At 40.6% G+C, this 13,623-nt stretch overlaps 1 protein-coding gene across 19 annotated transcripts in view; it reads left to right on the forward strand.

The window, feature by feature from the left end:
- The window catches only part of fryl (furry homolog, like), a 553,990-nt gene that overhangs the window by 406,120 nt on the left and 134,247 nt on the right, over positions 1–13,623 (forward strand). For all 19 annotated transcript variants that reach the window (XR_005459993.1, XM_038791218.1, XM_038791221.1 and 16 more), the window contains 5 exons: positions 186–285; positions 3,508–3,676; positions 6,994–7,253; positions 9,253–9,393; positions 10,992–11,160. Coding sequence is in view for 18 of the 19 variants with exons in the window: in XM_038791218.1 (XP_038647146.1) it covers positions 186–285; positions 3,508–3,676; positions 6,994–7,253; positions 9,253–9,393; positions 10,992–11,160 (839 nt within the window). In the remaining variant the exon portion in view is untranslated. The remainder of the gene's footprint in view (positions 1–185; positions 286–3,507; positions 3,677–6,993; positions 7,254–9,252; positions 9,394–10,991; positions 11,161–13,623) is intronic.

Raw genomic sequence — 13,623 nt, forward strand, 5'->3', positions numbered from 1 at the left:
GCTCTGACTGAAACAAGCTCTTCAAGTTGGATCTTCGTGGACTATTGTGTACATATTTTGTGTAAACAAACTGGCATATTTAGCTTTGGATCATGCTGTTGGATTTTGCTCATGCGCAAACTAATTATAAGACTAACTAAATATTTTAGTCTGTAAATTTGATAACTTCTGGAACTTCTTCACAGGGACTACCAGTTTGACACCGTGACCCTTCTGAACCTGATCCTTTTCAAAGCAGCTGATTCTTCCAGAGAGATCTATGAAATTGCCATGCAACTGTTGCAGGTTTGTGAATGATTTGATATCAATTTCACACAATAAATAACAATGTCTTGGATGGCACAACACTTGAAATGTATTTATTTCTGCTATTAAACATCAATAAAAATATTCCCTTAATTCTAAATCTAAATATTAGATTAGCATGAGAAATTAGTAATTACTTTGTTCTTGATATTACCTCCTTTTAATGTACTTCATGAAACAGCTGAGACCATTCATTCAAAGGTTTTCATTTTGACAAGTATCATAATTTTATAAAACCCATATTAGCCTATTAGTAAGAATGTAAAATCGAGAATGTTTCCATTTGTCACTATGTGTAACCCCTGACTATCATATGCCTCAATTTCCTGAGTGCAGCATCAAGTTTTAATATTTTTAGCTACCATTTAATATTTTTATCCAGCATTTTTGAATTCAGGCCTATGTGTTTGAGCCCTTAAACACACAACCTTCTGATTCAAGACAAGCGGGTTAGCAACTGAACTAAGCTGACACTGCAATGTGTCAGTGGCGGCATGGTGGCACAGTGGTCAGCACTGCTGCCTCACAGCTCCAGGTATCCTGGTTCAATTCCGACCTCGGGTGACTATGTGAAGTTTGCACTTTCTCCCCGTGTCTGCGTGGGTTTCCTCCCATGGTCCAAAGATGTGCAGGTTAGGTGGTTTGGCCATGCTAAATTGCCCCTTGGTGTCCAAAAAAGTTTAGGTGGGGTTGCAGGGATAGGGTGGAGGCATGGGCTTGGGTAGGGTGCTCTTACCAAGGGCCGGTGCAGACCCGATGGGCCGAATGGCCTCCTTCTGCACTGCAAATTCTGTGATTCTATGTGCCATTGGCAATCTTTATAGGAGTACCATTGGAACTTTTGGGCTTAATGTATTTGGAAGAGATAAAGGAACTACGATGCTTGTCAAAGTACTGACTATCTAAGAGATTGCTAAAATTGAGGACTGCAGGAGGCAGAGCGCTGGATATGGATCTTTGCCTGTTTGAGTATCTTTTGGATTTTATATAGCACCTTTTCCCAATAAGGCCTCTGCTCATGCATCCTCTTTAGAATTGCATCCTTAATTTTATGTTGCCTTTCTTTGTTTTTCCTACAAAATGCATCACTTAAACTAAATTGGCAGAAGGATGGACACTGGAATATAGAAGAAGAATAAGGTGCTTAAAGTTACAGTGCTGGACAGTACTAGAAAAGGAAGAACAGTAGTACCATAGGAGATATGACTAGACTAGACTTATTCACCCAAGGAAGGAGCAGTGCTCCGAAAGCTAGTGATTTGAAACAAACCTGTTGGACTTTTTAACCTGGTGTTGTAAGACTTCTTACTGTGCCCACCCCAGTCCAACACCGGCATCTCCACACCATAGACTAAAAAGGACTGTGAAGAGAACAAAGACAGGTTTGGAATGCAGTGCTCATTAGAGACAATATTGTAGTAGTGGAAATAGGAAATGTTTCTGAGGGAGCAAGGACAGAATCCAATTGGCTAAAGTTGAGGAGCAAGAAAGGTATAATCACATTAATACAGGTCTCTAAGCCGTGCGAGATAGATGTGTAAATCTACAGGAAAATCTGAGCGATGTGGAAAAACTATAAAGTAGTGAAATCGGAGGACTCAAGTGATCTAAATATTTATTGAGGTAATGTTAGAGTAAAGGGAAAGGAGGGCGGCACGGTGGCACAGTGGTTAGCATTGCTCTCTCACAGTACTGAGAACCCAGATTCGATCCTGGCCCCAGGTCACTGTCCGTGTGGAGTTTGCACATTGTCCCCTGTCTGAGTGAGTCTCACCCCCACCACCCAAAGATGTGCGGGGTAGGTGGATTGGCCACAATGCTAAATTGCCCCTTAATTTTACAAAAAACAACAAAAGTGTAAAGGGAAAGGAGGGGGACGAATTTCTGAAGAATGCTCAGGAGAATTTGCTTGATCAGTATAAGTATATCAGTATATTCTTGATCAAACGAGAAAGGAGGCATTGCTAGCTCTGGTGTTGGGTAATGAGGTGGATTGTGTACTAAGTATCTATAGGGAAACACTCGGGTTAGAGTGATCATTATAATCATATGTTTAGACGAGTAATGGAGAAGAACAGGCAGCAATCTAAAGTAGAACTCCTAAATGGGAAACCAGCTAACTTCAACTGGATGACCTATCCAGCATAAAATGGAACCAAGGTGACAGGAAAAACTGTAGCGGAACATTGGATAATCTTTAAGGCGGGAATGTTTCAGGTACAGGTTAGGTACGTTCTATGAACGGTGGGAGTTAGGAGAACCAATGTCAGGGCACCTTGGATGATGAGGGAGAAAAAGACTATAATGAAACCAAAAAGAACGAGTATGATGTGTGTCCTGTGAATGTTTCATGAGAATCTGGCCAAATACAATAAGTTGAGAGTGGAAGGGAAGAGAAAAATAATACTAGGGAAGAGAAAAACAATACTAGCAAAGAGAGAATATGAGAATAAGAATGGCAGTTAACATAAATGAGAACCTGAGAATCCTCTACCGACATGGAAATAAGAAGCAAGGTAGGGTGAGTCCTATTAGGGACAACAAAGATGATATATGCTTAGAGACACAAGGCAATGCTAGAATACTTCAGGAATACTTTGTATGGGTGTTTATGAAGGAAGAGGCTGCTGACAAAATACCAGAGAAGAAATGGTAGAAATAATGGATGGAGTGATAGTTACCAGGCCGGATGTACTGAAAAGGCTGGCGAAGCTTAGAGTGGCTTTGTTGAATGTTTTTGCATCCCAAGTTTCTAATGGAAGTGGTAGTAGAGATAATGGGATAGTTTGCCATAATTTTCCAATTTTGACTAGAAGCGAGGGGGAGGTGCCAGAGGTTTGGAGAGTACATGGTGACATTGACCCCATCTTTTTCGAATGCGCAAGATAATTCAAGTAAATTTTGAATTTATTTATTAAAATCACGTTGCATTGCCATTTTGTAAACAAGTGCTTTGATAATATTTCTGAATAATGTAATATATGAAAAATTATAAAATAATGCTTGTTTCACAAACCTTGCGGGAAAGAGTTACTATAAGCTATCCCGTGGCACCTCAACACTACTCTTCGGAATTTGCTGCCATAATCTCTTCGAGTTGCTGATTCTTTCTCCCTGCCTTTAAAAATCAACAATATATAAAACCATTAATGTTTATATATCCTGATTATAGATTTTACTTGTTGGTTTTACTCATTGCAGATCTTGGAGCCCAAGCTATTTCGCTATGCCCACAAGCTAGAAGTGCAACGAATTGATGGAATACTCAATCACCCTTCTCCATTGCCACATCTCTATTCTGTTTCCTACTATCAACTGTCAGAGGAATTGGCAAGGACTTACCCAGAACTCACAATCCCAGTCTTCTCAGGTATATGTCATTCCTTAGGCAGTGGTTTTTCTCTATACTTTTGGTTGAAATGACAATTCAAATTTGTGCAATATTGTGTAATAATATATGACTGGCAAAACCTATCAATTACTTTCTGTTTGTAAGACAATTCCACTTGTTCCTTTACCTTTTGTTGTAGTCAGTATTTATAACCTTTATTATTGTCACAAGTAGGCTTACATTAACATTGGAATGAAGTTACTGTGAAAATCTCCTAGTCGCCACATTCCGGCGCCTGTTCGGGTACACAGGGAGAATTCAGAATGTCCAATTTACCTAACAAGCACGTCTTTCGAGACTTGTGGGAGGAAACCGGAGCAACCGGAGGAAACCCATGCAGACATGAGGAGATCGTGCAGACTCCGCACAGACAGTGACCCAAGCGGGAATTGATCCTGGGATTCTGGTGCTGTGAAGCAACAGTCTAACCACTGTGCTACCGTGGCGCCCTATTTGAAAACAAAGACATTTCTAATTGAATGCCTGCCTAATGTTGTCAATTTGCTTAGATGCCATCAATAATAGGTTTGAATTCATTGGATTATGTGTTATTTTCCATGTTTGATGCTGTGTTGCACGTTTTGCTATGGGTGTAAAACGCGTTTATTGGGGTGTGTTAACTTGCCTGTGTTAAAGGCCGTGTGCTTAACACCACTAGGCTCTGTCTATGTATTTTTCAGCTCAGGAGTCGCCAGTTGCCGTATAGACAACTCACATATATCTCAAGGTCAGGTTCAAAGTAATAAAACGATACACCGATTAGTAAGTTCCAAACGATCAATATTTATTATACAATTATAATAAATACGCATGCACACACTAAGGGACTAAGCTATGACTAAACTAAGCAAACAGAATACTTAACTACACAGGAACAGGCAAGGTCAGGGAGCGAGGCCTTCGTCCCGGTCTTGGTCTGCAACCTTCAGAAAGCGTGCTGGTCACTGGGGGTCTAGCGAGCTTGGTTCGCGTAGCGAGCGTCGTATTGGCACTTACGGTTCGGCGGCTGGTGCTCAACGGCTGGAGTCAGGATACACGTTGGAGGTCTTGGTCAAAGCCGGAGCACGAAACAACAGACAGGACCATGTGTGGGGGTCTATATTTATAGGGGTCCCCAATGTCCTTCCCTCTTCCTGGGCGGGCTTTACCTTTAGGTATCGATTGGATTGCTTCCAATCGATATCTTTTTGAATTCCTCCAATGTAAGGGTCTTTCTCGATGGTGGGGGGCGGTTTCTATAGTGGATACTTCTGGTGCCGCTCTGTCTGGACATCCACTTAAAGTATCTTATTCAAACCCAAATGTTGCCATTGTGTGTGCCTAGATCTGGACTGCCTCATTAGTATGTAGAACGTTCTGCCATTATCACCTTTGGTTGGAGATCTTCCACCTGGCCAGAAACTGGTTTTGCTGCTTGCAAAATGCTAATGAGTGTTTGCAGGCTGTTTGCCTTGGCTAAACTGTTTTTCCCTACAGTCTTAGCGATTCTCCATTTTGTTTGGTTCAGTGTCCATTTTAGGTGGCTACAGTGGCTACAGCTGCAAAATAGGTGACAAGAACTGGATCTTAAAATATCTATAGATAATGTAAAAGAGGCCAACCATAAAAGAAAGTCCAAAATATAAATGTAAAATGAATTAAACATTGGTGTTCAGGGTACAATTTCAAAATTTGGGGATCATACAAAACTTAGAAGTATTGTGACCTGTGAGGAGGATAATGTAGAATTTCCAATATTCTGTACATAAGTTGGTGGAATGGGCAGACAGGTTGAATGTGAAGTTCAGTGCAGAGAAATGTGAAGTGATTCGATTTGGCAGGTTGAACATGGAGAGATATTATAAAATAAAGGATTCAACAAGAAGGTGCAGGAGCAGAAAAACGTTGGGTGTAAATATGCCCAAATCGTTAACGGTGGGAGGACATGTTGAAAGAACAGTTAATGGGGCTGGTTTAGCACAGTGGGCTAAGACAGCAGGCTTGTAGTGCAGAACAAGACCAGCAGCACGGTTCAATTCCCATTCCAGCCTCCCCGAACAAGCGCCAGAATGTGGCGACAATGGGGCTTTTCGCAGTGACTTCATTGAAGCCTACTTGTGACAATAAGCGATTATTATTATTATTATTATTATTATTATTATATTATAGCAAATTTATTAAAAGGGACAGAAAACAAGAGCAAGGAGGTTATGTTGAATTTGTATAAGCCACTAGTTCAGCCTCAGTTGGACCATTGTGTCCATTTCTGGCCGCTGTACTTTAGGAAGGATATGAAGGCAATGCAGAGAGTGCAGAAAATATTCACAAGAATGGTTCCGTGGATGAGAAACTTCAGATACGAAGATAGATTGGAGGAGTTAGGGTTTACTTGGAAAAAAGGAGGCTGAGAGGAAATTTCAAATGAGATGTTCAAAATCATGGGTTTGGAAAGAGTGGATAGGAAGAAACTGTTCCCACTCATAAAAGGATTGAGAATAAGAGGGCACAGATTTAAAGTAAATGGCAAAAGAAACAAAAGCATTGTGAGAAAACCCCTTTTCGCTCAGCAAGTGATTAAGGTCTGGAATGCACTGCACGTGGTGGAAAATGTTCGATTGAAGCATCTAAAAGGAAATTATACTGTTATCTGAAAAGGAAGAATGCGCGTGGTTATGGAGAAAAGGCAGGAGAATGGCATGAGGTAAATTACTCATTTGGAAAACCAGTGCAGATGTGATAGACTAGATGGCCTCCTTCTGCTCTGTAACAATTGTGTGATTCTGTTTCTCTCATGATGGCCTGCAAAGCCAAACGCCCTTGTTATTAGGGTCTGTTCTGTAATGTAATTGACTGGAACCTTGAATGACTTCAGATTTTATACTATCCCTCGAACAACTGTGAACCCGGGGGGCATGCTGCCTGATGGATGTGCAGAAATAAATAAGTAACAATACCCAGCAGTTTCCTTTCCTATTAAGTACCATTTTCTCTGTATTTCATCTGTCATGTGCTTTGACAACACTTGTGATAGATTTAATAAAATACCTGCTTTGCCATTATTGGATCACCAATTCAACATGATCGATTTTAGAAGTTGTGACCTGTTGTGTCTATTGTCCATAAAAATGTAATTTTGTTTGTTTCTGACTATACTTGCTATTGCTTCCTGATGTGATTTTATTTTTTGCTGAATTTCTTATTTACTTGATGTTAAACATGTTCCTAAAATCGTTTATAAAGTAATTTTGAACCAAAAAGCAGAAAGCATTGCAAGCTGTAGCTTGGATTTTATAATATTGCATTTTTAACCTTTACAGAAGTAAGTCATAGAATCCAAACAGCGCACCCTGCTGGTCGGCAAGTGATGCTGCACTACCTTCTTCCCTGGATGAATAACATTGAATTAGTAGATTTCAAGCCCTTGCCATCAACAAAAACTATGGATGAATCTGATGAAGTATATATGAAGGACAGAGAGATGATGACCAGCAACAGACGTTGGCTGAGGGGGGAAGGTTGGGGATCTCCACAGGCTACTATCATGGTGCTAAATAACCTGATGTATATGACAGCAAAAGTAAGTGCGTTTTCATGCGATTCTGTTCTCATTTCAGAGCAAATCTGCAATATCATGAAAAATGCACCCTAAAATGTTATAGCATTAACAACAGTGCAAACTGGTTTTTGTATTTCCATCTGGGGCTTCTGTTTCTTACGATAGCAAAATACTTTGGATGATGAAAATCTGCAATAAAAACAGAAAGTGCTGGAAACACTCAGGTCAAACAGGACTCTAGAAGAGTGAAATTGTTAACGTTTCAGATGGATGACCGTTCATTAGAACTGGGACACTGTCCTCAACACATAAATGGAGATAATCGGTGCTACATTAAAATCAGCATCTGTACAATGGTTCCCAGTCCTGTTTCCCACCTGCTCACAAGCACTGGAAAGCTAAAACACCTATGGGTTTGATCTGGCAATCCATGAAGACCTTTGAAATCTATAGCATATGCAACTTAAATCATGTCGACCTTTCTGGAGCTCTGACTGCTTTGAGCATCGCAGGCTCTAAAATAAAGGACAAATGGTGCAACCTCTGGGCTAACCAAAGATCTGGGACTGATTCTCCGTTTCAGAATTCCCCGTTTCAGAAGCTAAGTGCTGGCTGGAACGGAGAATTTGCGGGAGTTCTATGACAAAAGAATTGGTGCCGACCCTTACTGATTCGGGTACCGGTGAGGGACTAGCAGCGTTGGCGGGTGAAATTATCGGCTCCCGTGCCGAGAATGGTCGGGTCCATGGCTGCGCATGCACAAGGCGATGACTTGCAGCGCTCGATCCGTACAACATTGCGCCGGCCGTGCGGGGACCTGACCCGCCATCCACGGCCCTACTGGTCACCCCCTACCTGTCCCTCCAGCCCTCACGGAAGCCCCCCACCCCCCTGGCCAGTGGCATGGATCCCGGCAGAGTGTGGCGGCGCTGGACACAGTCTGCAGCCGCTACGCTGGGTTCCCAACCGCTGAGACCTCACGTGTCCCACACAGTCGAGAATTCGGCCCATCGAGGGCAGAGCATTGTGGGAAAGCCAACACCGTTGCAACGGTGTGCGGCGCAATTTCGCCACTTCGGAGGGGGCAGAGTATGGTTGACCGACGTCAAACTGGCGCCGGCCCCCGATCTGGGCGTTGGAGTGGATTCTCCTTCCGATCGCCGATTACGATATCGCCATCGGGTAACAAAGAATCCCGTCCCTGGTGAGTGATCAGACAGTACAAGTTTGAGAGTTTGACCTCCTTCAAACACTGGTCGCATCCTCCAGGCAAGACTACCTCCATGAATGGAATTTGAGGGGCAACCCAGCATGGTCATCCAGATCAGCCTTTTCACCACATTATGGTTGAATATGGTCGACAAAAACGTGCCACAGGATTCCGAACAATCCACCTACCAACACAGAGTGCTGTGACTTGGCTGTCTAACTTGAACTTGTAAAACCGTAAGGTGTCATATACTAGAAGAGGGCAAACTGGGAGAATTTTGCATCTCTAGCTTTTTCCAGCTGTATTTCTTATTGGTGATGATAACCGAGGTATGTCGACAGTCTGAACAATGCCCCTTTCCATGGCAGCGTTAGATGCAGTGCCATTCTAAAAGGCTTGCAGTTTCATCAGTTGTTATATCAAATCTGGAGACTGGACATTGGGAAATGGGTCTAGCTGAATTCTGGGATTTAAGCTGTCAAAGTATAAAAAATGCTAATAACTGCAGGAAGATTGTTGCAGGAAATAATGTTTTCACAAATACATAGTTTTAGCTGAAACGGAAAACTTAAATTTAATTTAATAGTTAAAGTTTGTGACATGACAAGCTATTAATGTTGTAATTCCTTTAGGGGTAAAGAAAATGAGAACACAATGATGCAAACTTTATTCTTAGTATGTCAGTTTTGACAGTAAAATATAGAAAATGCACTTTATTCCCAGAGTGAAAAGAATTGTATTCAAGATAATCTGGTGTCAAATATGCCATTTTTAAGCTGCTTATGATGTGCATTTTTCTTTTCTGTGCAGTACGGTGATGAGTTAGCATGGTCGGAAATAGAAAATGTATGGACAACCCTAGCAGACAGCTGGCCTAAAAATCTAAAAATAATTCTGCACTTCCTTATCAGTATGTGTGGTGTGACAAGTGAGCCCAGTCTCCTGCCATATGTAAGTAAATACTATGTATTTCTGAAGGTATAAATAGGGAGTGATATTTGTTTATTAATTTCAAAGTAACTGGTTGGTTCCTGTTAATATCAATTGTACAATCAGTAAATAGTGCTGTGTATTTTTCCCCTATGGTGAAATAGTTTTATAATACATTTTTGCTTTGTATTTTTTAAAGAGTGTGAAAAACCGAAACATGGAAATATTAGTTAAGAATTTACATCCTTAGTATTTAGAGAAACAAATTCTCCTTGTGCGTTTTTACCTCTGGTTTTCATTTGTTTCTTTCAATACTGCCAACATAATGTTTGCTTGTCTGTTTCACAGAAGAAAAAAGAATTTTTAGTCACAGTAGGAGCATTAGGCCCAACACATCCAATCTTGAGAGATCCACTTCCATTCACGCATCTTTTCATCATGTTTGTCTTCTGAAGTGTAATGTTTAGCTGACGAGATAATGAATAACCTAATGGATATTCCTGATTTCCCCACTTTCTTTTTGTCTCTAAGTAATATGATGCCTTTCATCCATTTGCTCATTTAGATTATTTTGTCTTGGCTCAGAAGGCTGATATGATCACAGATCTTTATCAGTGATGCTCTGAAATCATTACATATCAGTGTATGAGACCAGCTGGGCTGCTTTGCCGTATGATTTTCTTTTTTTTTAAATTTAGAATATCCAATTCATTTTTTCCAATTAAGGGGCAATTTAACGTGGCCAATCCACCTAACCTGCACATCTTTGGGTTGTGGGGGTGAAACCCACGCAGACACAGGGAGAACGTGCAAACTCCTCACAGACAGTGACCCAGGGCCGGGATTCGAACCCGGGTCCTCAGCGCCGTAGGCAGCAATGCTAATCACTGTGCCACCGTGCCGCCCCAAAGTCCAACAGGTTTGATTCAAACTCGCCATTCACCTGAGGAAGGAGCTGCGCTCCGAAAGCTCGTGTTTGAATCAAACCTGTTGGACTTTAACCTGGTGTTGTAAGACTTCTTACTGTAATGGTAGCAGCAAAGCTGCACCACTGTAACTGTCTTGGTCCCTGTGTTCTATAGCATGTCCTGCCTAATTTACTTAATGAATTTGATGATAACGTTACAGAAAGGGCTGGTTTAGCACAGGGCTAAATAGCTGGCTTTTAAAGCAGGCCAGCAGCGCAGGTTCAATTCTGACCAGTCTCCCCGAACAGGAGCCAGAATGTGGCGACTAGGGGCTTTTCACAATAACTTCATTTGAAGCCTACTTGTGACAATAAGTGATTTTCATTTCATTTCATTTCAGAAAGGGAAAACTTTAATTTAAAATTGTCCTAAAATAGTAAATGCAGATCTGATCAATAATACATTAAGTTGAGGTAGAATTAATATTCATTCATTAAGATTTCCAACATTGTTTGTGGTAATATTGTGAAAGAGTATAATTTTATGGAGTAATAGCACAACATAATTTGTTATTGCTGTGAAGTAACACCTTGGCTTCAATAATCTAGCTCACTGAAAAGATGAAAACAAAATCATGGAGTTTGCAGAAATCTCAGGGTAAACTTTAATTTAAAATGTGAAATATAGTTTTTATGTCATTGTCCTACACAGATCAAAAAAGTGGTTGTGTATCTGGGCAGAGATAAAACGATGCAGTTGTTGGAAGAGCTGGTGGCAGAACTGCAATTGACTGATCCGGTTAGCTCAGCTGTCATTCACATGGACAACCCACCCTACTATCGCATCACTTCTAGCTACAAAATCCCTTCCATCGCCTCAGGTAACTTTCATTTAGCAGGGTACTGAAGTTCATATTTTTAAATCTCAAACCTTTATCACTTGCAAACAAAAGAACAGTTTTTCTGTTTAGTCTGTACACAGCTGTTTATAAGCATGTAGTTCAGGTAGAGGATTGTTAAGGAGACAGGAAATTTAATACCACCTGAAATCGCATGCACTTCCTGAATCTCATTGAATGTTGTACTATAAACAAAGGAACAGCAAAAAAGTAACAAAAGCAACGAAAAACTTGCCTGGGTCTACACTATGAAACTTTGGCAAACTTTCTTGTGATCGGGATCAAATGTTTTTCCTGACTCAATCCCTTCAGTAGGGGAGTTTGATTAAAATCTTGTTGAGAGATGTTTTTCTTTAGGTTGGGAGGGATTAGCTCAGTTAATTTTAGAATAAATTTTGTAGTTCAAGCCTTTTATTTTACAACTTTGTGTTCAGAGATTCATCTTGTTTGAGACGACAGTTTAAAATTACTATGTTCAAGCCATGATCTGTAACATCAGTATTAGTATTACCTCAATATTACCTCTTGGAAAAACTTGAAACAACCACACTTTTCATTCTCCTTGCTCCTCTTCACCCCCCCCCCCCCCCCCCCCCCCCGCCGACACCACCAGTTCGTCGTGCAACGGTCTCACTTAATGCCAGAAGCTTGCACGATTGAATCCTTGCACAATTGAATGCAGCATCTTCTCAGCTGATGGCTCAGTACGTAGATTTTATTGTAAAACATTCTTTATCGGGTTTTGCTGAATTTGATAACTCCTCAACTGCAGCAACCTGTAGAAGGAAGGGGGACTATCTAGCACCTGTAACTGATATAACTGTATGATTCTCCTCTGAGGTTATTCCCAAGTACTGATGTTTAGATCTACTCTTACCTGCTACCCCTGAACTTTCAAACAATCCTGGACATACTTTGTGTCAATTTGGTTCAATTGGTGGCACTTCACCTCTGAGACAGAAGGTGACGCATTGAGCACTCAACTTAGGATGACACTTCTGTGTATTACTGAGAAAGTCATACATTGTCCGGGGTACTGCCTTTTGAATTGAGGTGCCTTCTGACTATCCAGATATACAACCTAAAAGATTCAATAATATTCAAAGAAGAGCAAAAGATTTAACCTGGTATCTAACATTTATTTATCAATGAACACCACCAAAATGTTATTCCTATGCTGTTGCTTGGATCTTGCTTTGTTCAATCTAACTGCTATTTTGCAACATAACAAATAGAATTCAAAAGTAGAACAGTACAGCACAGGAAACCATTTAACCTATTAAGTCTATGCTTTGGGAAAACAATGCCATTAGTCTCACTCCCCTGCTCCTTCCCCATATCATTGCGATATTTTCTTCTAATTCCTTTTTGAAAGCAATACATTTCAGATCCTAACCACTTGTTGCATTGTCACCTCTGGTTTTTCCACCAATCATCTTAAATTTGTGCCCTCTGGTTTATGACTCTTCAGGTGTTGGAAACAGATTCTCTTAGATACAATTGAGTCATGCGACTATCGGGGTGTGATGAGGCAAACGTGATGAATCTTGGTCTTTTTCTTTCAGCAAGGCGTATTTATAAATGTAATAGGGTTTCATTGACATAATAATTAACTTCTGTGTCTAGAGATTTATTGCGTGCCATCAGTGCTAGGTTTAAATTACTCCAAATTTTACTTCCAGCTGAGCACTGACACCGAGGTGGTCAGACTTGTTTCTGGTACATTTTAATTCACATTGTCTTTTAAGAATACTTTCAATTAATAATAATCTTTATTATTGTCCCAAATAGACTTGCATTAACACTGCAATGAAGTTACTATGAAAAGCCCCCAGTCGCCACACTCCGGCGCCTGTTCGGGTACACAGAGGGAGAATTCAGAATGTCCAATTCACCTAAAAAGCACGTCTTTTGGGACTTGTGAAAAGAAACCGGAGCACCCGGAGAAAACCCATGCAGACACGGGGAGACCGGGCAGACTCCGCACAGACAGTGACCCAAGCGGGAATCAAAGCTGGGACCCTGGCGCTGTGAAGCAACAGTGCTATCCACTGTGCTACCGTGCCACCAATTAATAATCATCTTTATTAGTGTCACAAGAAGGCTTATCATTAACACTGCAATGAAGAATTGTTTGAAGAAAAAACAAATAGTGTCAATGAATGAAAATACATGTGTGACATAGAATTGTTGGCAGCATAATTAGAAGCATTAATGAAAACATAACTGGCAAAGGCAGCAAAGGAAAGTTGAGAAGTGTACTTGATTATAATTTTGTTTAGAGACAAATCCAGTGTCACTCATGAAGCTTACTGACGGATTGCTTTTTGACACTTGTAATTTAATAGTGAAATTTCAAGTATGATTTTAATTCTAAATTCTGATTTGTGATTTTATTCTTTAATTGCACTATTTCAATTTGACTCCATTGATTTCTTATATGTT

This window comes from Scyliorhinus canicula, chromosome 3, assembly GCF_902713615.1.
Source record: "Scyliorhinus canicula chromosome 3, sScyCan1.1, whole genome shotgun sequence".
Classification (NCBI taxonomy): domain Eukaryota; kingdom Metazoa; phylum Chordata; class Chondrichthyes; order Carcharhiniformes; family Scyliorhinidae; genus Scyliorhinus; species Scyliorhinus canicula.